The sequence below is a fragment of the Gekko japonicus genome, unplaced genomic scaffold (genome assembly GCF_001447785.1).
Source record: "Gekko japonicus isolate JY-2015 unplaced genomic scaffold, Gekko_japonicus_V1.1 scaffold583, whole genome shotgun sequence".
Taxonomy (NCBI): domain Eukaryota; kingdom Metazoa; phylum Chordata; class Lepidosauria; order Squamata; family Gekkonidae; genus Gekko; species Gekko japonicus.
Genome location: NW_015170909.1, coordinates 723,909 through 749,190, shown reverse-complemented (window position 1 = coordinate 749,190; position 25,282 = coordinate 723,909). Strand labels below are relative to the sequence as shown.

The 25,282-nt window shown below is 49.1% G+C and overlaps 1 protein-coding gene across 1 annotated transcript in view; it reads left to right on the top strand.

Annotated features, from left to right (window-relative positions):
* Positions 1-25,282, top strand: part of EPHA5 (EPH receptor A5) — a 274,966-nt gene that overhangs the window by 31,567 nt on the left and 218,117 nt on the right. Inside the window, exon 3 of the mRNA XM_015418676.1 lies at positions 13,810-14,473. Coding sequence (XP_015274162.1) covers positions 13,810-14,473 — 664 coding nt within the window. The remainder of the gene's footprint in view (positions 1-13,809; positions 14,474-25,282) is intronic.

Here is a 25,282-nt window from a genome sequence, read left to right as displayed (position 1 = left end):
TGGGGTTTGGGGGTGGGGGTGGGAGAGACTTCAGCATGGTCTACATACAGGTGTGAAGGCCTAAGGGTTAGGGTTAGGGTATTTCCCTGCTTTTTTCAGAGGCCTTTTCCCAGTTTTTCAGATGGAAACAACAGGAAATTTTTGGAGCACTGGAGGGAAAAAAAAGATTCCTCCCCAATTTCAACTTTTGTATTTTCCCCCTCCTTCTCAGATGGCAAGCTTTAAGATACAGGCATGCAGCAGTTTTCAGTTTTCTCTGCAGTGTTGGTTATATTCGCAGTTTTGCTTGTAGAAGACTAAAGCATGAAAAAAAGATTCCTCCCCAATTTCAACTTTTGTATTTTCCCCCTCCTTCTCAGATGGCAAGCTTTAAGATACAGGCGTGCAGCAGTTTTCAGTTTTCTCTGCAGTGTTGGTTATATTCGCAGTTTTGCTTGTAGAAAACTAAAGCATTTATATTTTAAATTCCACAAATATGCAAGCTAGTACTATTCTGTATGCAAAGTTGTACATAATGGGTTTTATGTTGTGTGAAGCAGCAAAATGGGAAAGTAAATATTGCATGTATTTCAGCTCACAAATTTCCTTTTTTTCTTTTTAAGCGTGGTATTTCTGTGGCTTCAAAATAACCAGGTATTTTACACCTACAATACCAGAACTGTTGGTTTGAGCAGAACTTGATATCAACATCTGTGATTCTTCCTCAGTTGGTGTCCCAGAATGTATAAAAAATAGTGCAAATAACCTTCAAACTTATATTTTAATTTTTTATCTTACAACTCCAGTCTTCTGCAAAATAAAAACCCACAAAAGTCCCTCCAAAGCTATTTTAGTTGCAAGTCGTATGGAATGTAATGGAGCAGCTGTATTTCTGTATAACATAAAAGCATACAAGAGGAACCTCTGGTATGGCACAAAACATATTTTATTTAATGCTTTGTCAAATAAAGTATTTTTTCTCTTCTAGGAAAGCTGGTTATTAATAAATAAATATATTTACAATTCTCAAGGGAATATCATTTTAATGCACATAATCAGTTATCAGCTCCCCAAAATTCTCATTTATTTTGAGGAGGCAAAGTAGAGCTAAGTTACAATGGAACTGAAGGACTTTGCACATTGTGTGTGTGGCACACAGAACTAAGAAGGGGAAAGACTGTTCGGACCCTGTGAACCAACTGCTGTTTTCTGTAGGGAGCCAATGATTCATGTCTGCTTCCAGCCTGCACTTTTCTAATCCAGCCTGTCGATCAAATAACCCTCCAAGTAAGGCAGAAAAATAAATGGCTGATCTGGGGGGGTTTCACTGAGCAGCTAAAACAAACAGCCCAGCAGCAATGAGGCCGGGGAGGAAACAAAGGAGGTATGATTTTGTCCGTTCCACTCAGGTCACTTCACCATTTAATGTGGGGGGGGGGAGGGAGATGGGTCTGGGGCTCAGCGGGAGAGCTTCTGCTGGGGAGTGTCATCTTCTGTGGGCTCAGTGTTGTTGGTTTAGTGGAAAAAAGCTTCCAAATAATGAGCCCTTGAAAGCTGGTGAAGGCAGCGGCTCCTTGGCCAGTTCATGGCCCAGCTCTCAGGTGTGCTTATAGCAGGGATGTTATGAGGGCTGGATCTGACATAGAGACCTTGTTGGGCCGGGCCATGTGTGTCATAAAATGTAATGCCAGGTAGCGGAGATATAAACTTTATAAAGGACACAAACACAAAGGGTTTTTTTTTACTTAAAATAAAAAACATGCTTAAAACATCAGCACTCTTGCAATATTTTGTTTATTTATCAGTGTCTGATAACTGACGCCTCTTGCGCTGAATTATAGCATCAAAATGTCTGTGCTGTTGCAGTCTTGAGTATGCTGTTCAGGTGTGTATCTCTAAGCTGCAAACTTACGATGACACAGCAGCAGCAGAATGGGAAGAAGCAGAAGACAGTCAGTTTGTTAGGGATTCTTAATTTTAAAGTAAATCAGCAGAGTATTAAAGAGGCAGAGTCCATGGTGTGTTTAAAAGAATAAAAGTTTACTACAACCTAGCATGGGAAAGGGTACACGGGATGTAAAATAACAAAGAGCTAATATTCCTACATCCTTACAGCTAGGCTGAAAATGGCAGAAGAGAGGCTTCTTCTTCTTGGTCAGAACAAAGAATTATAGCATCAAAATGTCTGTGCTGTTGCAATCTTGAGTATGCTGTTCAGGTGTGTATCTCTAAGCTGCAAACGTACGATGACGCAGCAGCAGCAGAACGGGAAGAAGCAGAAGACAGCCTGTTCCACTGTGGGCCTGATAGAAGCCCTCCAGAGCCAGATCCAGCCCCCGGGCTGCATGTTTGACACCCCTGGCTTATAGGTACCGTTGTCCATCATGAATAGATCAGGCGACATCCAGGAGGCTCAAAGACAACTCTCCAAGACTGCTTTTTACGAGCGTCTGGACTCAGACCCCATGAAGGGACACAAAAAAGAACAAAACAAGGTTATAAACTGCGGCTTCAGTTACCACACCACATGAGCTCTGAATGGTGGCAAACAGCCTCCTCCCTGGCCCGTTCCGAAGATGAACTTGTCCGTGGTTTCTGTGCAGTTTTGATTGTGTGCAGCAGGTCTGGTGTTCTGCCTGCCTCTCCAGAGGCTTGTTCCCTTTTGCTCCAGAATACAACTGGTGGAAAGTGCCCTTGGGTCACTGCTGAGTTACGGCAACCCCTGGTGGGGTTTCCAAGGCAAGAAACATTCGGAGGTGGTTTGCCATTGCCTGCCTCTGCATAGCGACCCTGGTATTCCTTGGGAGTCCCCCCTATCTTTGTGCTGTTCGTTCTCTCCAGGGCCGATCCTGCTTAGCTTCTGAGATCTGGCAAGACTGGGCTAATCCGGGCCACCCGGGTGAGGGTTTCCAGAGCAGAACTACTGTGCAGAAATTACAAGCAGGTAGATCTTGGCTAAGAGTAGGAGCTGTTTAATAGCGGAGCGACCTGCCTTGGGAGGTGGTGGGCTGGAGATCTTCAAGCTGCGCCTGGATGGCCATATGCCATTAATGCTGTGTTTGCATAGGAGGCTAGAGGACCTCTAAGGACTCTGACCAGACTTGTGCTGAAATGCAACAGAACAGTCCCGTCAAAAGGCTGCTCTGTCACCCTTGAGCGGCACCGAGTCCTTCAGACGCACAATGCAGAGCCATTTCCAGGAGCACCGGTGAGCTCTTGAACCCGCGAAGAAGAATGTCCTTCTCCTCCATCCTGCCATTCAGCATTGAACGCGGTCAGTGAAGGGGGGGGGGAAGACTGCACACAATACGGCAGTGGCAGGGAGGGTGACCGACATGGCTCTCTACTTAGAAGCAGACAAACACAGTGGGAAGTGAGGATGAAATGTGGCTGCCTGGAAACGGTTGCTCTCTTTATAGCTGTTGGTTTTTCGCTTAGGAACGCCAGCACTCAGCCTCCATGTCCTTCTCCCTCCTTCAGGTACACAAAAGGAATACATTTGGGGCTGTTAAGGATGGCCACAATGAGCAGAGGCTCCCGTGGAGTCCCCATCTGGCTGCTGCTCCTTTTGGGATGTCTGATGGGAGGAGGCGCTTGGGGGGATGCTGAGTGGTGGGAAAGGCAGCCGGGTGTTTCTCCGAGGGCAGTGCTGCCCAGGGGCAGGAGGGGCTAACCAGGATCCAGAGCTTGAGGCCAGGTGTGGCACTAGTCGAGTCGGCCCCTCGGTGGTCTTCGAGATGCGGTTGACATTTCTTAATGCAAACGAACAAGTTCAGTTGGGCCCTGCAACTAGGTAACTCTCAGACTTTTTCATGTAGGATTGAGATGTTTAATCCAAATTTGAAATATTTATGGGCCTGAGCTGTTGCTGTGTCTCTGTGTTATTTTGGAGTCCTATATTCCATCTGCCATTTCCCTTTTAATATTTTATAAGACATGGAAATGGAACCCAGGCTGGTTGGAGAAAGCGTTTTATTTGTCACATGGTGTGTGCCTGCCTGGACCAGATACCTGAATTCCTTGCTTGCACAATCGGGACTCTGTGTTGTTTTTCCAAGAGAGATGCATCGTTCAGTTAATGCAGAGTGAATATTGTGGTCACAGCTGGATGCAGACTGGCATGCAACTGGATGCTTCCGAATCGATCAGAACGCATGGGGGACGTATCTATCCACCCAGATGACTGGGAAAGTAAACTTAGGTGACAGATTCCTGTAGAAGTCCAGATTTTGACCCGCTGAAGCACTAAGTCCATCCATAGGATGGCTTCAGGGAAGATCTGGGCCAGCTGGGCCTTGTTCTTGATGCCTGTCCTTCTGTGGTACGTGTTGGCAGATCTGTATTTATATATTTGTCATATTGCCATCTTATATTTTAAGTGTCAAGAAAATCCAGTATACACATACTCAAAATCCACATACTCAGAGTGAATTGGGGGGGAAAATTTTTTTTCCAGTTTGGAAAAAAAAAGTTGCCGTCACTGTGAAAACTGAACACGGATGGGCCCGGGCGGGTGATGCTGATGCTCAAGCCTCATGAGAAACCTCTTTGAGCTCCCGGGCTTCAGCTTCCTTCCGCATCGCTCTTCCCCCGTGGCCTGGAGATGAATGGCGTCCGTATCTGGAGCAAACCGGAACTTGTCATTTTGTCCTGATCGCCCAGGGGTTTGTTCTCTTCCCTCTGATAACGGATTCCGATCCAAGCAATGGTTTGATCCTGGTTTGGAGAGAAGAGAGCGGGTCAGTAAGCGGGGAGCTTGTAGGAGAAGAGGCCCCTTTCCCAGAGGCCTGGCTGAGGGTCTCAAGGTTCATTCTTGGAAGAACCACCTGCAATTCCTTAACGAATGAAGCCCTCGTAGCATTAATATGTTGATAACTTGTGGTATGAAAGAGCAGTCCATGTTCGTGTTTGGATGCCTCACTTACTAGCATTGTGCATCAATATTTTTGGGTTAAATGAAATACACAATTGGCTGCCAGTGAGGAAGAAAATTAAGAGTTCATTTTTGAAATCTTTTGTTTAGTAAACTGTTTCCCCTGTCGTAGCTGAGATGTCTTTTGACAGTTATGTTTAAAAAGAAAAAAGCGAGCTAATTTCCCTCCTTTTACAAATTGTACCCAGTCATTCAGGCATGCTTTGGGCTTTGAAGGGAATGGCTTTAAAATTAGCACTTGAACCTATGTTGGAGTTTTTATAAAAATTGTGATTCAGCAGAGAAAAACAGCTTAGCAATGCCAGAGTGCAATAATCAGACTCAGAGTCCATGTGTGTTTAAAATATAAAAGTTTTACTACATTCTAGCACAGGGAAAGGTAACTGGGAGGAAAATAACAACACAGCTAAACAGCTACATCCTCACTCTACAAAGGACGAGACTAGAAGAGCTTGCAATGGCTACTCTTACACGCTTCTTGCTGAAACAGAACAAAGACGGGAAGAGGAGCCATAAAATGCAAAAACACTTTGACACTTTGCTTCCAATCAAACTCCTAGATCAGGTATAGTTTTCCCGGGCTGGCAGACCTAAACTAACATTGACTTACACAAAAGCATGTGATTTCCTGTAACAACAAAACAGACATTTAACCCAATATATACTGAGTGTTTTTATCTTGTAACACCCAACAACCCATGACTGGACTGCCACAGGCTGGATGCCTTGTATTTTTAGTAGTGCCTGTGAGATCTTCTTTTGACACTGCATTTTTTTTTTGAATCCCAAGAGGGATATTTTTTTATTTTGCAAATACTACAAAAAACTACAAAGAAATATTAGGGAAGGGACTACAACTAAGGATAAAGGAAATCAAATCACACTAAACTAAAATCCCAAGAGGAGGAGATCTTTTCACTGTTAGTAAAAATGTTACTACTATAAGTGTTAATATCACAATATACTTGTAGAGTTCTTGCTTATAACAATTCACTATTTTTAAGTTATTTCATTAGTTGTTATGAGAGAAATCTCTGATCATCTTCTTGTTCTTCGCTTCAAAAGGCCATTTTCCAAGTCCTTCTGCCTTTACTTCGGCTTTCTGTCTCTACAATCGTATACCACTCTGGCAGGTCCTGCACCCTTTTCTGCCGCAGAGTCCTCTTCCATTCCAGAGGTAGCAGAGTCACTAGACTTCATTTCTTCCTCTTTGGACCCTTCATCTGTCCCCAGCTGACGTCTCAAAAATTCTTTAGCTTTAAAAGTGGAGTCTATCTTCTCTCTTCTGTCGTTGATCTTAAAGATGTCACCCTCCGGACCCGCCCATCTGTACGATATCCCATTAGTTTGAAGAAAAGAAATTAATTCCTTGTAATTTTTCCTCTTTTGTCTAATTTCAAATGGAATGTCCTTTAAGGTTTTGATGGTTACCTTTCCCATTTTCAGTGGAGTTGCTGATGTTGCTTTTAAAATGGCATCTCTGGTTTGTCTTCTTGAAAGCCTGACCACTGTTTCTCCAGGTAGGCTATTTTTAAAAATGTAATTGGAGTATGCCCTATAGGCTGACTCCATTTTGTGTACCAGTTCATCTGCTGTTAAGCCTACTACTGGAGTGATGATCTCACTAAGCACCTTCTTCAAGTCTTCCTGATCTGTTTCAGGAACCCCCTGAAACCTGAGCATCATGTTAGCTTTTTCCATCTGTAGCTGCAAAACTCGATTCTCTTGGCAATTCTGCTTCGTTTCCACCTCCCAACCTTTTCTTCAACTTCTTGCTTGTGGTGTCTATCTCTTTAATGTTCTCGTTTGCCTTCTCCACTTTTTTCTCTGTTTCATTCAGCTGAAGCTGCTGTGCTGCAAAGTTTTTATTCATCACGGTCAATTGCTGGTTAATACCATTGAGTTGTTCCATCACCGGCTTGAGCAGATCCGCCAGGAGTTTGAGGACATCTGATCCCTCTTCTGGTCTCGGACTCTGGCTGCCTGGCTTCGTTTTAAACTTTCTCTGCTGGGCCGCCATCTTTCTCGTTTTGTTTAGAGTTTCTACCACTTCCACACAACTCGGAAAACTCACCAAACGACTTCGCGATTCATATAAGTCTCTCAAAACACTTTCGGTTTACTTCCTCCCCTCTCCCCCTTCGTGTCCGTTAACCGCTCATTCACATAAGAGGCGTCCCTCTTTGCAATCACTGTTCTCAGCCGCGGGGGGGGGGATAGCTTTTCAAACTACTCCATTTAATTCAGAACTCACGTTCATTGTTGGTCAGTTTCTCTGACCATGCTCGGTTTTACGCCATTCCGCTCGATCTCCGGCGCTTGTCCTGGTCAGTACAGCTTGTGCCCGAAGGCCACTCAGCGACTGGACCATCAGGGCAGAGGGGAGCCTCAATTCTCCGGCAAAGGCTCCACAGGGGTGTCACTTGAGGTGTCACTCCTCCAGGCCACTGGCGTGCGAATCGCCCTTCCCTGTTGTGGGAAGAGCATCCGCCATCGCTGTTCCATAGACCGGAAGTCGACACTGTGCATTTATTTCTGAAGCGAATAGTGCGGTCTGGCATTGGTGGCAATATTGTATGCCTTGCTTTTCTCAACTCACTAGCTGTTAGCCTGTGAATGTTTCCAATTCAAAAATAGGTCTGCTATAAATGATTTAGCACCCGATAATTGAAATGCATGACTGTTTCCCTTCTAAGATTGTTAGAGACTTGGAAATAAACATTTAGCATCAAATTAATGTCAGAGGTGTTTTTTTGGGGGGGGTTGAGTCCCGTAGGTGTTCTCTCCGAGTGCTGTGTGTCATTCTTCTGCTGTACTGCATTTTGGTGCCACATGGATTTGGCTGCATTGTCCATTTTTAAAATGCTTTTTCATGCATTATTATAATTACAGAAATCATTCCCGCAATGTGGTGTAATGGTTGTTAACAAAGATGGCTTGGAAAAGTATAAGTCTGTCGAGTGCTCCTAGGCATCATGACGGCAAAGAGAACCTCCATAGTTAGAGGCAGTATGTCCGGCTTATATCTGGTGGTGGGCTGGTGCCTTCGGGCCTGGCCTGTGGGCTCCCTGAAGAAGCATCTGTTGGATCACTGTGGGGAACAGGATACGGGGCTGGGTGGGCTGCCCAGCCGCGCTCATCGCTGTGCTCTGCGGGTGTGGTCTGCTGCTCTTTCAGGGGGCCGCCCACCCAGGTTGGTCTGCAGGGGAGCAGCTAGAACTGAGTCCAGCAGAGCCTTAGAGACCAACAAGAGAGAACCAAAGCTCCCTTCGTCAGATGCCAGTCGGGGTCGGAGTGGAGATCCCCGGAGACCCTAAGTTAAATATAAGCAGCCAGTGTCATGTGGTGACAAAAAAGGCTAATGCAATCTTGGGGTGTATCAACAGAGGCATGACATCCAAATCACAAGATGTGGTAGTCCTGCTGTACACTGCATTGGTCAGGCCGCACCTGGAGTATTATGTGCAATTCTGAAGGCCTTACTTCAGAAAGGATGTGGACAGAACGGAGTAGGCGCAGAGGAGAACAAGCCCTCATGTCAGCTATGCTGCCATGATAGTTCAGGAGGCCATCGGTTTCCCTTTTCTGTGTGCTAATTACTGCTGCATCCCTTCTGTGCTTCATCTCTGCTGTAATGCTGTTATCTCGAAGAGGCGCAGGTGGTGTAGTGTCTGGCGCTTTGGGAAACCCGTGGGAGCGTGATCGGTTCCCAGCTTCTGTTCTGTCTGGGGCTCCTTCTCCCACGCGCCGGAATATGGCGTATTGGCTTATGGAAGGGGGGGGGGTGCATACGAAAGGCTGAGGGACTTGGGAATGTTGAGTTTGGAGAAGAGGAGGTTGAGGGGGGACATGATTGCTCTCTTGAAGTATCGGAAGGGCTGTGTCACTCAGAGGAGGACAGGGAGCAGAGGAGACGACTTGCAATCATCGATTTAAATGAAGGGTGGGAAGGTACTGGCTAGATCTTAGGAAAAACCTTTTGACAGTCAGAGTTGTTCAGCAGTGGAATCAGCTACCTTGGGAGGTGGTGGTGAGCTCCCCCTCCCTGGCAGTCTTTAAGCAGCGGCTGGACAAACACTTGTCAGGGAGGCTCTAGGCTGATCCTGCATTGAGCAGGGGGTTGGACTAAGTGGCCGGTGTGGCCCCTTCCTACTCTGTGATTCTATGGCTTCTGTGACTCCGGAGTCTCCATTCCTCCTTGCATCTGATGAAAGTAGTTTTGGCTCTGGAAAGCTCACCCCCACCCAATCTTGTCGTTCTCTTTGTTGGCTGGCATCGCTGGTTTTAAACATTTTGCAAAAGGCTCATAAACAAGGTCTCAGCTAGGAATCTCAGGTGCAAAGACTCTGGAGTGAACTGATGGATGATTGCCACCTTAAACCTTCCCCCCACCAGTAGAGAGCCAAGTAGCAGGATAGCCTCAGTCTCTTGTGCTACAGAGAAGAATGGCTCCGGCAGCCGAAAGGAGGGCTGGAGATGGCTGCCCTGCCCTGCCCTGAGACAGGCACCCAGGTGGTTTTGCACAACAGTAGGGAAGGGAGGCTGCCTGGGTAGTACCTGGATGCTTTGCCTCCTGGGCTGGCAGAGATAAGCAGCCTTCACTCATTAGCACCTCCTTTTCATCTTCTCTTTCTCTCTAGTGCCTCTTTTTGTGTACAGGCCAGACAATAAGGATGGGATGGTATTCGCATCTCTGCTGCAAGAGCGATGAATCCGCTGTGTTCTGACGGCAGTGGCTGGCATTGAGGCTCCTTGCCAAACAGAGCGACGCACAACCCTCCGGTCAGGGTAGGGTGGCCAGCTCCAGATCAGGAAACTCCTGGAGACTTGGGGATGGATCCTGGGGAGGACAGAGCCATGGCGTCCACCCTCCAAAGCATCCACCCCCCCCAGGGGAAACTAGGCTGCCAACTCTGGGTTGAGAAATACCTGGAGATTTTGAGGGTGGAGCCTGAGGAGGGCGGGGTTTGGGGAGGGGAGGGGCTGTTTTCTGCAGGCGAAATGACCTCTGCCGCCTGGAGACCTCCAGCCATCACGTGGAGGTTGGCACCCCTAAGGGGAACTGGTCTCCGGTTTGGAGATGAGATGCAATTCTGGTGGGATTCCCTGGTCCCACCTGGAGGCTGCTGGCATCCCTACCTCCTGGGCAGGCCTTGGCGAGTTTTCTTTGGGTCTCGGTGCCAGCCTGGGTTTCTGGCTCTGGGCTGGGAAATCCCTGGAGATTTGGGGGGTGGGGACTGGGGAGGGAGGGAAGTGCGGCACAACGTCATGGCGTGTTCACCCTCCAGAGCAACTGCTCTCTCCATAGTCTGGGCATCAGTTGTAATTCTGGGTGATCCCCAGGCCCCCCCTGGAGGTTATCGATCCCAGAGCCAGCCCCAAAATGTAGGAGCCAGACGTCTTCCTCGGCCTTCAGGTTCTGATTACAACGACCACGTTTTCTAACCGTTCCTGTAGCACAGCCTCATCCTAACCTCTTTACCACTTATGGAAGCTGCGGCAGAGGGGCTGGCAACCCTGGCTCTCATCATAACCGACAGGAACCCAAACCGCCCTCTAGCCCCCGGGGCTGGCTGCCTCTCTCCTTTCAGGACAGTTGCTTCCGAGTAATGCAGCATATCCTGAACTAACTAGTCCTCCCCCACCCCACCCCCGAGCATCACAAAGTCTTGGTTCTGTCCAAGAAACAGAATGTGGATGTGGAAAAGTACCAGACATGAAGCTGTCAGCTAAGCGGCACAGAGGAAAGTCCTGTGATGTAAAAACTTTTTAAAAAGAAGCAGCAGCAGCAGCAGCAGCAGCAGCAGCCTTGAGCAGAGTTCCCTCTAACCCCCCCCCCCAGCAGAACAGTTCATATCCTGAGCATAATATAACTGCTGGAATCTTCAAATGGGCACAGAGAGACCCTGTGCGGCTCCAGAGGCCCCACGCAAGGCCGGTGGCCTTCTCCCTGCTCTCCTCCAGCCTCCCCCGCCCACCCCACCCCTGGCTTGGAAGTGGTGTTCCTGCCGTCCGTCCCCCCACCCCCTCCCCAAGCAGCAGCAGCAGCAGCAGCAGGCCAGGCCCGGGAAGCAGCAGCAGCAGCTGCCACCGCTGCTCCCGCGTGCGCCTTGTCCTCCCTTGGGGCTTGCGCAGGGGCCTCCTCCTCTCCACCGCCGCTGCTGGCCCCCTCGCTGCCCCTGGGCAAAGAAGAGGAGCCTTGATGCCCCACTACTCCCTGGTGCTCCGTCCCCAACACCCGCCCACCCCCGGCAGCCACAGCAGCTGTTCCTTGGGTGACGAGGCTCGTGGGGGAAGGCAAGGAGAGGCCTGTGGGGAAAGGGAAGGGGCGGTGGCAGCAGTGGGGACTCCTCTGGGCCTTTCAGAGAGTCAGGGGGCCTGGAGGTTGCATAGGAGGTTGTGGGGCCAGGCCCCGGGAGCCCCCGCCATGGCTGCGGGCCTGTTCAGACTATGGGGGTGTGTTCCCATGGAGCGGCTGGTCGCTTTGGAGGGTGGACTTCATGGTATGAGACCTTGCTGAGGCCCCCTCTCCTCTGCAAACCCTGCCTCCCCCAAGCTCCCCCCTCCCAGTCTCCAGGGATGCCCCAGCCCTGTCCTAGAGCAGATCTCTTTGTGGCCTTTCCATGGGTCTTCCGAGGGGGGCACTAGCTGGAGGCTGACTGTGCTTCGCTTGCAAGATCTGGCCAGATCGGGTGCTTTGCCGTTGTCTGTCTCTGTGTTGTGACCCCGGGCTTCCTTGGTGGCCGCCCACCCAAGACTTAACCAGGACTGGCCCTGCTTCGTTCCCAAGATAGGAGAAGGCCATCCGGGTCAGGGCCATCTGGGTCGGGGCCAGCAGTGTGGGCAGTTTTAGTGCCAACGAAGGGAGACGGGAAAAGCTTAGTGGGTGGCCTTGGGCAAAGCACGTGTTCTTGGCCTCAGTCTGGTCTCCCGTACTGCCGGGGGTGGGGGTGGTTCTGACCCCATTACAGACCTCTTGTCAAAAATGCAGTGAGGTCATGTTTGGAAGTAACTCCTGCCGTGCCCAAGTCGCTCCGGTTCTGTCCGGCTCTGAGCAGCTCGCTGGGGGTGTCCCAGCCGATGGGGTGCCGCGAGGCTCTTGTAAGCCAGCTGATTGAGGGCCGGGCCAGCCGCTTGCAGGGGCCCATCAGGACAACTGTGAGTGGTTGTTTGTGAGGCTAACGGAGGGCTTGTTTTGGCTGGCTCTGAACGGATCCCGAGGAGGGGCTGTCGCCAGGAAGGTACAGCTGCTCTCACCAGCTTTTAGTCCAGTCTCCTGTGGCAACCCTTCCTCTTCAGCGCTGGAGAGGAGGAGCCAGTGGCACCAGAGTGGCCCAGGAGCAGCCAGATGTTGCCAGAGGCTAGGAGAAGCAGGCGGAGGTCCTGAATAGGGCAGCTACCGCTACAGTCCCCTCCCAGCCCCCCAGCGTGTGCAAGCTCCCCCAGAGACTGGGGTGTGTGAACTGGGGGGCTGGAATCAGGAGCCACTTGGAGTGGGGTTTTGGCATCCTGAGATAACAGACAGGGGACCCCACAGAAATGGGAGCCAGCAAACTAAGCATCGAAAGGGGAACCCTCGCAGCTGGACTGAAAATGTGGTCTTAGTTGCCCCTTTTGTGGTCTTAGTTGCCCCTTTTGGGGCTTTTGTTCTAAGATGCCAGCGACTGAAGTCAGTAGCTGGGAAGGGAAGAGAACAGACTGGCAGGGTTGCAGAAAGCCAGGCGATGGACTGATGCCGGAACGGAGCCTGCTTCGGCAGGGAGGGCGGGGTATGAATCAGTCAGACAGACAGACCTGGTGACTGGTATGGAGGACATATTTGGGGACTTTCTTTCCTTAGTTTGAGGAATCCCTTTAGTGGCGCCAGGACTATGTTCCTGCTGTGATGCAGCTATGGAGCATATGAAGTGGTAGTCGGAATAATTGTGCGCGCGTGCATAAGACCGAGATCAGCATGCATCAATGAGAACAGGAGTCCTCCTTTTTCTGGTGCAAGAAGGTTGGTCTCTCCTTGTAAGCCAGCTGCTAGAACGGGGGGTCCCCAAGCTTTTTGAGCTTGTGTTGCACCTTTGGAATTCCGACGCGGTGTAGTGGGCGCTGCCACAAAATGGCTGCCACAGGAGGCGGAGCCAGCCACACAATGGCTTCCCTTCAGCCACATGGTGAAGACCCTTCTGCTGTGGTGGCAGCTGCGGTCAGGGTGATGCTTTTAAAAATCTGCACAGCCGATCGGGGGGGGAGGGGTTTAGAGGCACCCCCTGTCAAATCTTCAGTGCCCCCCCACTGCCTCCCCCTCCCCCTGGGAAGCTGGTGTCCCCTGACATATACATTCCTGGTTACGGGGCTGCAGTCAATCAAATCTATAATGGACCAATAAGGAGCCTTGCCAGGCAAAAGCCTCACCTGGCCCCACCCACTTTCTAAAAACCATTGGCGGGTGCCAGGAAACGAGGAGGAGGAGGTTGCTATACCCGGCTTTTCTCTACCATAAGGAGACTCAGAGCGTCTTACAATCTCCTTCCCTTCCTCTCCCCAAAACAGGCCCCTTGCGAGGTAGGTGGGTTCTGAGAGAGTTCTGAGAGAACCGTGACTGGCTCGAGGCCACCCAGCAGGCGTCATGTGAAGGAGGAGTGGGGAATCAAACCCGGTTCTCCAAATTAAAGCTTCCACCCTTAACCACCACACCACACTGGCTCTCAGGTGTCAGCAGGCACCATGATTGCGGGGGGGGACGACCCCTGTGCTAGGAAATGGGGTGGCTCCAGGTTTGGCAAGGCTTTGCACTGGGCACACGGGACAGGGATCTGCAGTATCTGAGCTAGACTGTGGAGATTTTGTAATCTGCTTTTAAAGCCGTGTCTTCTTTTCTCTTTTCCCTCCCGTCTCCCATTGTTTAGTGGGAAGAAATAGGCGAGGTGGATGAGAATTACGCCCCGATCCACACGTACCAGGTGTGCCGCGTGATGGAGCAGGGCCAGAACAACTGGCTGCTGACCAGCTGGATCTCCAACGAAGGGGCCTCGAGGATCTTCATCGAATTGAAGTTCACCCTCCGGGACTGCAACAGCCTCCCGGGAGGCCTGGGGACCTGCAAAGAGACTTTCAACATGTACTACTTTGAGTCGGACGACGAAGAGGGGAGGAACGTGAAGGAGAACCAGTACATCAAGATCGATACCATTGCAGCGGATGAGAGTTTCACGGAGCTGGACCTCGGGGATCGAGTCATGAAGCTGAACACAGAGGTGCGGGACGTTGGGCCTTTGACCAAGAAGGGATTCTACCTCGCTTTCCAGGATGTTGGGGCTTGCATTGCACTGGTCTCTGTGCGGGTGTATTACAAAAAGTGCCCCGTGGTGGTTCAGAATCTGGCCATCTTTCCGAACACCATCACCGGGGCTGATTCTTCGCAGCTTCTGGAGGTTTCGGGGTCTTGTATAAACCACTCGGTGACTGATGAACCTCCCAGAATGCACTGCAGCGCTGAAGGGGAATGGCTGGTTCCCATTGGGAAATGCTTGTGTGAGGCGGGCTATGAAGAGAAGAACAACACCTGTCAGGGTAAGGACTTGGTCAGAAACAGCTTTTGGGGAGGAACCTTGGCTCTGTGTCCCAGGGGCAGGTAATCAAAGAGAGGCCACGGTGGCAGCCAGAGGCGGCCCCTTTTATTGATCTCTGCTTGTCACTTTACGTGCACTGCCCTGCAGGCGAGGCTCTGGTGCCGCCTCTTGCACAGTGCACTACTTCTCCTCATTCACACATTTAACTATGGAGCTGTCTGGTGACAAGGGATTCAGTGGTCTGCAGCAGGCATGTGTGAAATTAGCCGCAAAATTCTGCCCTTGGGCTTGCGTTTGATGTTACGCCATCTTTGTACAGGACCCCTCCCCCCCGGGCTTAAGTTTGACGGTATGTAGTGGATTTGTGAGCGCATAGTTGGTTGTGGAAATAGCCTGATGTTGAAGACTGTATTTCCTTCTGAAAACAATGGCTTCCTTTTATTGTTAGGAAAGGACTCTTATGTAAGGTCTTGGAAGCAATTGATAGGAATTCAAATTTGTTGGGAATTCAGATTTTGAAATTAGAGTTGATGAGCTTGGAGACAGCTAGAATGCTAATTTTGTATCGTTTATATGATTTTGATTTCCCGAGATCTCAAAGCACGTTTTGAGTTTGTTCTCCCATTCACTCGGGATTGTCCGACCCCGGAACTCTCCCCCTCTACATCCAGCAGCTGACTGTGCCCCCGTGTAGGAGAGCTTTTATGCTTGCTCGGTTGACTTCTATACCATCCCGAATAATGAATGGTTGTTGTAGGAACGTGCCCTATTTGGAGGGGCTGTGCTTCTGTGCTCTGGGAACATTGATACCATGGGACGCTGTTTATTGGAATGCCCCTTTTTCTCAGTTGTGAGGGATTCTTGGATTATTCCATCTTTGGCAGGATGGATGGTGGGAGAAAAATTAGGCAGCCTTTTGGCTGTTGCATTCCCCCCCCACACACACACACATGTTAAAGCAAGTAGAAAATAATTTCAAGGTGATTTTATTTTTAGCCTGGTCAATGCAGATTCCAATGTAGCACTACACAGAACCTATAAGTTGACTGAGAACTATCTTTTAAAGAAACGGCTAGGATCCATTAGAAGCTTAGCAGCATACTTGAGCCTGAACATTTACCGAGATCAGCGTCCTATCTGAATGTATTATCTTTCATGACTTGTTGTAAAGCACTTTATGAACAAGAGAACTTTTGTACTACTCTAACATTTCCTGAGGAAGATCCAATTTTGAAACGTTGCTATATAATCCGGAGATGGCGTTGATGATGTGCCTTTGCACTAGGGTTTTCTTATGATTTGTAGGAATTGATTTATTGTGTGGTAGTGCTTCAGACTGTAATACGTAGTAAGCATTTTCTTTGCAAGTCTTGTTGACTGCTTCATTTGTGGGTCAAACACGACTGTTTTCTTTATACTTGTTCTCCAAAGAAAAAAATTAGCCAGGTGGCAGTGAAGTTATACACTGGGGAAAGGGGGGAAGAGCCACCCCAGGGTTGGTGTTCCCTCTCTGCTGCTGTGGTTCCAGCCAGGCAGGTTCTCTAATCTCCTCTAGATGCTCAGAAACAGGATTGCAAATCCACACAAACAGCGTTTCTTGTGTCAGGAGAAGAATGTTTGTGAACAGGAGTCCTCTGTCTGCTCCCAAGCAGCCTGCTCTTTTCTGGGGTTGCTGCAGCTGACCTGTGGCCAGCAAAAGCATCCCGTGTTTTGTTAGCCATTGAGCAGATTTCAGTCCTTTGTGAATATGACCTTGGTGGTTTTCTGGCAGTACGGACTTATCACGACTCCTGGCTTTGTGCTGGTTTGTCGCTTGAGGTTCCTCCTGCTTTGCTCGTAGTGTTAAGGGATATGTAAGGCGGATGAGGAGCTGCGGTGGCTCAAATGGTTAAGACGCTGAACTGCAGGCTGTGGAAGGCTGGTAGTTCAGCAGTTCAAGACCCAGGTTGCCGCATGACGGAGTGAGCTCCCATCTCTAGTTCCAGCTCCTGCCAACCTAGCAGTTGGAAAGCAAGACATTGCAAGTAGATAAATAGGTACCACTTCGGTGGGAAGGTAACAGCGTTCCGTGCGCCTTGGTGTTTAGTCATGCCGGCCACATGACCACGGAGACGGCGCTGGCTCTTCGGCTTTGAAACGGAAATGAGCACCGCAACCCTAGAGTCGGACTCGACTGGCTTTCGAGCAAGGGAACCTTTACCTTTACTTTAAGGCAGATAACGCTGGCTCTTTATTTGTCTGGGTCAGACCTTGCCACACTGATCCATGCAACAGTCACCTCCAGATTGGACTGCTGCAATTCGCTCTATGGAGGGCCACCCTTCAAAACGCTTTGGAGACTGCAGGTGGTCCAGAAGGCAGCTGCCTGGTTGCTTCCTGGGACATCATGGTCAACTTACATTACTCCAGTTCTGCGGCAGCTGCACTGGCTACCGATTAGTCTCGGAATCCAAGTCAAGGCTCTGGTGTTAACCTTCAGATCCTTTAATGGTCTGGGACCCTCAAAACTATGGGACCGTCTCTCCCACTGCAACCCCCTGCGCTCCCTTTGGTCATCGTCTGAGGGCCTCTTGCAGGGGCCTGGCCCCAGGGTGGCTTGCTTAGCTGCCACCAGGGGGAAGGACCTTCTCCGTTGCGGCCCCTGCCCTCTGGAACGCACTCTCGGGTGACGCCCGTGCCCTGCCAGACTTCCTTAGTTTCTGCAGGGCATGCAAGGCTGAATGATTTAGGTTGGGCTGTTTTAATAGTGGTATGGTGACAGCCACACATTTTAATCTTTTACTATTGAACCTTTTAATATTTTAATAATTCCATATTAGGAGAATGGGGAATGGTTGCTAGAGGCCCTGCATCGCAAGGCGGGATTGTCTGGGTTTCTGTGCACTCCAGTACCACTCTGACCACCCACCTGTTACCCAGCCCAGGGCTCCTAATCTGCAGGGAAATCTGGTTAATGTGTAGCTAACTCTTGCTGGATCAGGGTGCTCTTTTGGTGTTCATTCTGCATGGAATGAAAAAAAAAGAGATAATGTTATACCATCAGCAAATTAATCTTTGGAATGAAAGAAATGAACCTCCTAATAGGGTGCTGGAAGTGCAGCAGTGAGTTGGCACCTCACTTCATGAAGGTCAGCCATGATGTGTCGCTGTGCCTCTCAGCGAGCCTAAGGTCCTCATGAAGCCCTGCTGGATCAGACCCACCTCCTGTCTAATCTGTGGTTCTTGACAGGGGTCAGTCCAATACTTCAAGGAGGCCCTGAAGGAGGAGACTCCTGTCCCCAGCTCCTGCCACCTCTCTCTTCCCACCACGGCAATGATGGTGTTCCCACGTGGACTAGAGTGCGGCCAATGGGGTGCCTCTTTTGAGTGGTGGGTGGCTGTCAGGGGAGGCTCTGGGGACAGGGTGGGCCGGTCCCCTCTGGGTTGAAAGCGCTTGAGAGCACTCCTTGCAGTTTGTTCATTCATAACGGTTTAGTGCATAACACTGCAAGATGTTGAAGAGGTTAAATTATTTTGTTAAAAGTACACTTCTGTACTTTGTGCGGGATCCATTTTTGAGGCTTTTGTCCTGCATGATGAAATCTCAGTTGCTTGAAAATGCACTAATTTCCAACTTTTCTTCATTGCTGAATTATGTTCTAGTGTGGTACTAGAAATACTCACCTATCTTTTGTCCATTTCTAGAGTTATGATGCTGTAGGAAAGACTGAGAAAGATGTGCCCAAGGTCTCCTCTACTTGTATTTGTGAAGAATTTTATTTGGCTGTTTCTTGCCCCACTCCCCCAAATGTCTCTCCCCCCCCCCACCAATCCCTCTCTCTCTCTCTCATTCTGGTGGCCCCGTGTTCTTGGACAGTACCAGTTTTACAAATACCACCCTGTTTCCATCCCTGCATAAAAGCCACTGCTGTTTTTAGTTTTTCAAGGGGAGGAAAAAGGTTAGAAACTGGCTTGTTTGGGGAGAGGGAAACTCTTTTCAAACAAAGCTCAAGTCCAGTGGCACCTTTAAGACCAACAAAGTTTCATTCCTGGCATAAGCTTTCCTGTGCATGCACCTGAATCTCTTTTCAAACAGGTCTCTCCCCCCTCCCCTTTACCATTGCATTATAAATAGTTAAACCATCGAACAACTTTGTGGTGCGTTCCTCCTTTCTTGTGTGAATAATGGATTCTTCGGTCATCCAGTTTGGTTGTAGGGGCGATATGGCTGGATTCACATCTGGCACATGCTCAGCAAGCCCTAGTTACTAGCTAGCACCGAAGCTCGCTGAACTGACGGCTGCCTGCCAGAGAAGCTGGCAAGGACCTGCCTTTCCAGAGGCAAATACAATGCAGATTTAGAGGAGCAGATGTTATTGATTCGGTGGACGCTGGACCAAGCTGGTGGCCCTGAGCAGCCTCCCAAAACGTTGAGCCGCTGGGTCTGGAAACTGAACGGCCGAGGTCGGTCTGTGCTCCTCCGGTGCTGACTGCTGAGATCCCACCCTGTAGATGTGTATCGCAGAGGGGCTGTGGCTCAGCGGGCACGCAGAAGGTCCCCGGTTCAGTCCCTGCCAGCAGCACCTCCAGTGGAAAGGACCTGGCAGGAGGTGGGTGTGAAAGACCTTCCTCTGCCTGAGAGCCGGGAGAGCCCCTGCCCGCCGGAGCAGACAAGACAGACTCTGATGGAACGAGGGCCTGACTCAGGAGGAAGCAGCAGCTCTGACCCCTCACCAGTTTGGTGCGGTGGTGAAGTGCGCGGACTCTAATCTGGGAGAACCGGGTTTGATTCCCCACTCCTCCCCTTGCAGCCGGCTGGATGACCTTGGGCAAGCCGTAGTTCTGATAAGAGCTGTTCTTGAAAAAGAGCAGTTCCTGTCAGAGCTCTCTCAGCCCCGCCTGCCTCACGGGGGGGGGGTCTGTTGCGGGGAGGGTGAAGGGAAAGGAGTTTGCTGGCTGCTCTGAGACGCCTTTGGGTAGTGAAGGGCAAGACAGAAATCCAATCTCTTCCTCTTCTTCTTCACCAGCCAGGAGAACTGACCAAGGAGAACGGCACTTGAAAATTAGGGGAGGGGGAGAAAAGAAAAAGAGAACTCGGGGCTAGTGTACAAAAGTTGGTGAAGGTCATGGGGAGCATGCAAATTCATCAGACTTTGGTTTCGCCTCGAGCAAAGCGATGTAGGTCATTTTGCAGATCCAGCATTTGAAAAACTGCAGTGCACTTACGCTGGCTGCAACCCCAACCCCAATTTGCTTGTTAATGTATTTTTTTCCCCCTCTTGGAAAGAGAATATAAAATTGAACTGCAGCATTTAGCACTTTCTGGAAGTCGTCTTTCTATCAAAATAAGACAGGATGCAAATCTTGCCTGCCCTCTCAAATCTGTGGCAGCGATTGCTGCCTCTCTTCCGTAAGACTGTTAATTGGCAGGGACGTGTTCAATGCATCACCCTGTCAGAGAAGGAGGCCTCGACCGCCCAGCCCTCATGGCTTGAGGCACTCTGACGACACTACACGTGGGACCCGGGCCTCAGCTCGTGATGTGATTCACCTGTAAATTTGCATGGCTCAGAGAGTCAATTTGTGTTTATTTAATGAACCAAATTTCTTGGTAGTTTACTGCTGATTCCACAGCACAGCCCATTTGTCACTTTCTGTCTCAAGATGGCCAGCGATGAATTGCTGCTGTTAGGGGAAAGCATTACCGAGATTGCCGCGCCATAATTATTCACACACCTGGAATTGCGACAGATGCAATAATAAAAGTTAGGAATATTGACCGGCTCCTGCTCTTAATCATCAGTTGGGTGGCCAGATCACAGCATCCGTGATATCGGATGGATCTAGAGGTGGTGGGGCAAACCTTGGAATAAAGAGGAGCATAAATTTGTGCTGCTCAGGTTCTTCCGAGGCCCTTCAGATGGGGCTGGCTCTGAAGGAGCTAAGCTCTGCATGAGGGACCTCCCCCCGTCCTTGCCCCCCTCCCCCGAATTTACTCTTCTGGTGGAGGGATTGAGGTCGGGCTGCCAACTCTGGGTTGGGAAATCCCTGGAGATTTTGGGGATAAAGTCTAGGGAGGGACTCTAGCGGGACAGAACGCCATAGAATCCAGCCTTCAGAGTAGAGCGCTGGCATCTGGAGATTAGTTGTAATTCTTGGAAATCTCCAGGCTCCACGTGGAGGCTGGCAACCCTGGATGGGGGGTGCCTCACACCACAAGTTCTCCACGATTCAGTGAGCATGTATCGAAGTGTCCACTGGTGAACTGGAAATGGAGCTCCTCATCCTTCCTAGCATGAGTGGATGCTTCTGCAGGACTTCTGGACAGAATGAGGCCAAGCGCCAATGACTGAATAAGGGCAGGATCCCAGCTGGGTTGAAATGAACTTGTTTGAACTGGATCTGTTTTCAGCCAGCCTCGGAGGAGGGGAGGCCACCCCGCACTTTCTCCTTTGCCTCTGGGTATACCGGAGGTCCCCGACGTGGCACCTGTCAGCACCATGGTGCCCGCTGACACCTTTTCTGGTGCCCGCCAAATGTTCATAGGAAGTGGGCAGGGCTAGTTGGGGCACTTTTCCAGCAAGACGTCTGACTGGCCGCTGGAGATTGGGTTGCATGGGCAGCTTTTTATACTGTTGCTTTGGCAGCAGCTGCTGCCAACGGACGAGGATCAGTAGGGTGCAACTGAAAGTAAGCCCCAGCGGCCCATTTGTGGCTAGGCTCACCTCTGGCAGGAGCCATCCTGTGCCAGCTGTTTTGTTGCTGCACTTCCCAGGCTATGTCAGAAAATGTCAGAGGTGCCCACAGGCTGAAAAAGGTTGGAAGCCCCTGATGTATGCCATCGCATCGGTTACTTCGTGACCATTCCATTGTTTAAGGAACTTCGGCATCTGCTGGCTCCTAAATCAGAAGGTTTATTGTCTCAGGATACTTTTGCAAAGACCGTATTGCAGTAGGGCTGCCAGGTCTGTGTTGGAAAATACCTGGAAACTTTGGGGGTGGATCCAGGAGAGGGCGGGGCTTGGGGAGGGGAGGGGCCTTGGCAGGGTACAAGGCCCCAGAGCCCACCCTTCAAAGCAGCCATTATCTCCAGGGGAGCTGATCTCTGTCTGCTGGGGATCAGCTGGGGAAGCGGGAGATCCCCAGGCCCCACCTGGAGGCTGGCAACCCTATATTGAAGTGGTATGGAATAGTTGCTCCAAATAGTTTGAAATACTTGAGGCCTGGCAACTGAGGTGCTGCTTGAAAATGGCATTAAAATAGTTTCCATAGTGGAGAAATGTTACGGAAGTTGTGACCATAACTTTACTACCGCCACCCTCTGAAATTCTTCCATCAACCTAGAATTAGTGGATTGGAAACACTGGAGCAAGTTCCTCTCCAATTGGCTGTATCTTTGTGGCTCAGGATCTTATTCATGTCTGTGGAAAAAAAGAAGAAGGAAAGATTGCACCTGAGGGAATTGTGCAAAAACAGGTCAAGTCTAGAGGAGTAAAAAACAAAACAAAAAACCTTTGCATTAATTGTTCTACTGGGAGGTGATTGCATATCATGGAAAAAATGGACGGAAATCCTGCGTATGTGGAAAGCTCTGCGTTTTGGAAACAGGATCAGAAGGGAACGCAATATCCGGTACGAATACCTTGGGTACATTTTTCCGATTACACTGGAATGGCTGGGTGAACACTATCTTTGGTGCTTATAAACACCATGATCTGAAAATTAATTAATGCTAATGAGACACTTTCCATAGCAACCTCCATTTAGCCTGCTAAACCGCTGGCTCTGACGGCACCGCAGCCTAGAAGAAAACAACCCGGGAACGTTGGCAGTGCTGCCAAAGAGCTTGTCAGGGCTGGGAGAAAAGTTGCAGATTGTTTATATCGTATTTAGCTGAGTGAATTTCTACTCTTGAGAAAATCTGCGTGGGATGTGGGTGGGGGGCACCGTGTGATGGTTGATTTGTTTCTGGAGCAGGGTAGACATCTTGAATGGCTCTGATATTTCTGCAGCAGTGTTCATTTGTGGTTCTGTGTATTAGATTTTTTATAGTCAGGTATGAACATAAGAAGATAAGAGAAGCCAATGTTGGATCAGGCCGATGGCCCCTCCAGTCCAGCACTCTGTGTCACACAGTGGCCAGAAACACCAGGGGCCATCAGGAGGTCCAGCAGTGGGGCCAGGAGACTAGAAGCCCTATTGTAGTTAAAGCCCACAATAAATAATAGTTATCAATCCATTCATTTATTTGGCCAATGACCAGTACAAATCGGAAATAAAGCTATACAATAAAATCATTGGAAAATAAAACGGGTCTGACTAATTACCAATAGTTGAAAATCTTTACAATATAAAACGAGTACATAAAATTTCATGATGAATTTTACAAGCTGCTGGAATTTTTTTAGCACAGCTAATAGTGACCTTTTGATTAGCACCTATTAAGAGTTTCTTTGAGATATCAACATCAGAATATCCTGGATAATTATTAATCAGAGGGGAAATTATATTTAACCGAACTTCCTGATAAAAGTGCAAGTAGAAGAGGACGTGTTCAACTGATGCCACCCCTTCAGTGCCACATGGGCAGGTCCTCTCCTTCATGGGAGTCTTTCTATATCTCCTTTCTAAAACTGCAGAGGGGAGGACTCGCCATCTTCCCAAAGTGAAAGCTCTCTGTTGACTGGGTACCTCCAGGGCAAAGAGAGAAGATGCCGGGGCAACAACATGTTTAAGCGTCTCTGGAGTCAAGAAGTCTGGGACATTGTTAATGTCTCTTTGTTGCTCTATATCGAGCAGCCTTTGTTTCATCATTGATTTTGCTCGATCATGACCCCTTTGCAGAACAAATTTAAGAGAGAAGCCCATATTTTGCAGTTTAGAATAGATGGCCTTCACCCAAGAGGAGTGAAAATTGTCTTGTTGGACTAAAGCTATCAAACCCTTCAGGTTGTATGCCAATTTTAACTAATAATTGATGGTGGCAAGGTTTACCCTGGACTTCACCTTAACCAAACCCGACTCAAGACGGAGACTGGCTTTGGACACACAGCTAGGTACCTTGATTGGACTTTTTTCTAAAGGAGCAAAATGGGAAGGGGGGGTGGTCCGAGTATTGTCCCATACATTAATTGGGGCAGCGTTTTTGCCTGAAATAACCAGAGGCCTTCTGGTACGTACGTGCCTCCTTTGGTATGTGTAAATTTAAGAATGCTCTGTGCAGAGTTTTGACCAGTTGTTGCAGCATAGTCATGGTGAACAGTTCTACTCCCGGAAGAATGAATCATCACCCTTAAGTATTTAAAATGAGATACTTGTTCCAGCTTATGGCCACTGATGTTCCAAGACCTTCTTTTCCAACTTTTGCTGAATGATAAAATTTTAGGGTTTTTTTTAATAATTAATCTCTAATAGGGTCTCTTCACAGTAACAGCTGACCCACTGGGGTTCTAGATTTTTCTGTTAGCTAAGATAGGGGGATGGGTATCAATGGAGCTTATGCTACCAACCAGATTGTTAATGTACAGTTTGAACAACTCTGGTTCTGAAACACATCCCTGTTTTACTCCTTTAGCTGTAGTAACCAGGTCCCATCTATCTCTAAGGGATGCGTTTGAATAGAGTTTTCATATTAAATATAAAAGTTTATGATCTATATTCATGGCTTTCAATTTCTCACACAACAGATCCCTAGATATAGAGTCAAAGCCTGATCTGAAGTCAAGAAAAGCAGCATGTAGCAAAACCGATCCAATGGACATGGATTTCGCTACTAGATGTTGCATAGTTATACAGTGTCCCAGCCTGGATCCTCCCTCCCTAAAACCTGCCTGTTTTAAAGCAAGGATGTCTTATTGTTGTCAGCTAGCTGCCATTGTATCTGATGTTACCTGCTTCACATGCCTTGTGCTCTTCCCCCCCCTTTGGGTTTAGATTGCTTCATTATGCTTCTCTGTGTTTTGCGGAACTGGCCAAGGTCGTGCAGCTGGTGGGGGGGAGTCGGAGCTTCGCTCAGCTTGTTATGGTTATCCACCCTGTGAACTGAAACTGTGTTGATGGTACTGGACTGTTACATTCCCATGGAATAGGCGCGCGTTTACGAGTTCTATTCCCGCCAGCGGGAACTGGCCTCATTGGCCCAACATGGTTCAAATCCCTCTTATATGCTATGCTTGTGTATTGGTAATTATTCCTAACAATGTTATATGCTATGCTTGTGTATTGGTAGTTATTCCTAACAATGTTCTTATTCCTGTTTGAACCATCGCTTTGAAATAAACCTTGCTTTGATTCAAACGTGGAGTTATTTCGAATGCCTGGGGATCCAACAGTAACCTCTGAGCCTTTAATTCCTTAGCCAAGTTCTTGGACCCCTGAATTCCAGGGATCATGGGTAACATGAATAAAATGCTTTGAAATTACATATTTGATCCCATTTCCTACAAAAATGTGCAAGCGCTTTAAGGTGGAGACTGCAGGTCAGCGTACCAATAGTGAAGAGCCAGTTTGGTGTAGTGGTTAAGTGCGCGGACTCTAATCTGGGAGAACCGGGTTTGATTCCCCACTCCTCCACTTGCAGCTGCTGGATGACCTTGGGCAAGCCATAGTTCTGTTTAATGGCGTGGACTCAGGAAGCGGAGAACGCAGAGAGCCGCCTTCAAACCATCCGCCTTGACCTGGCTGCCAGCGGAGGGAGAGGGACCCCAAACCCTGCCCCGAAACCAAAACCTGCCCGCCTATCAGACGGGGCCAGGGAGCTGAGAATGAAGATGGGGCTGTGCCTGAAATGCGGGGAAAGGGGCCATTTCGCCGCGGACTGTGGAACCAGTCA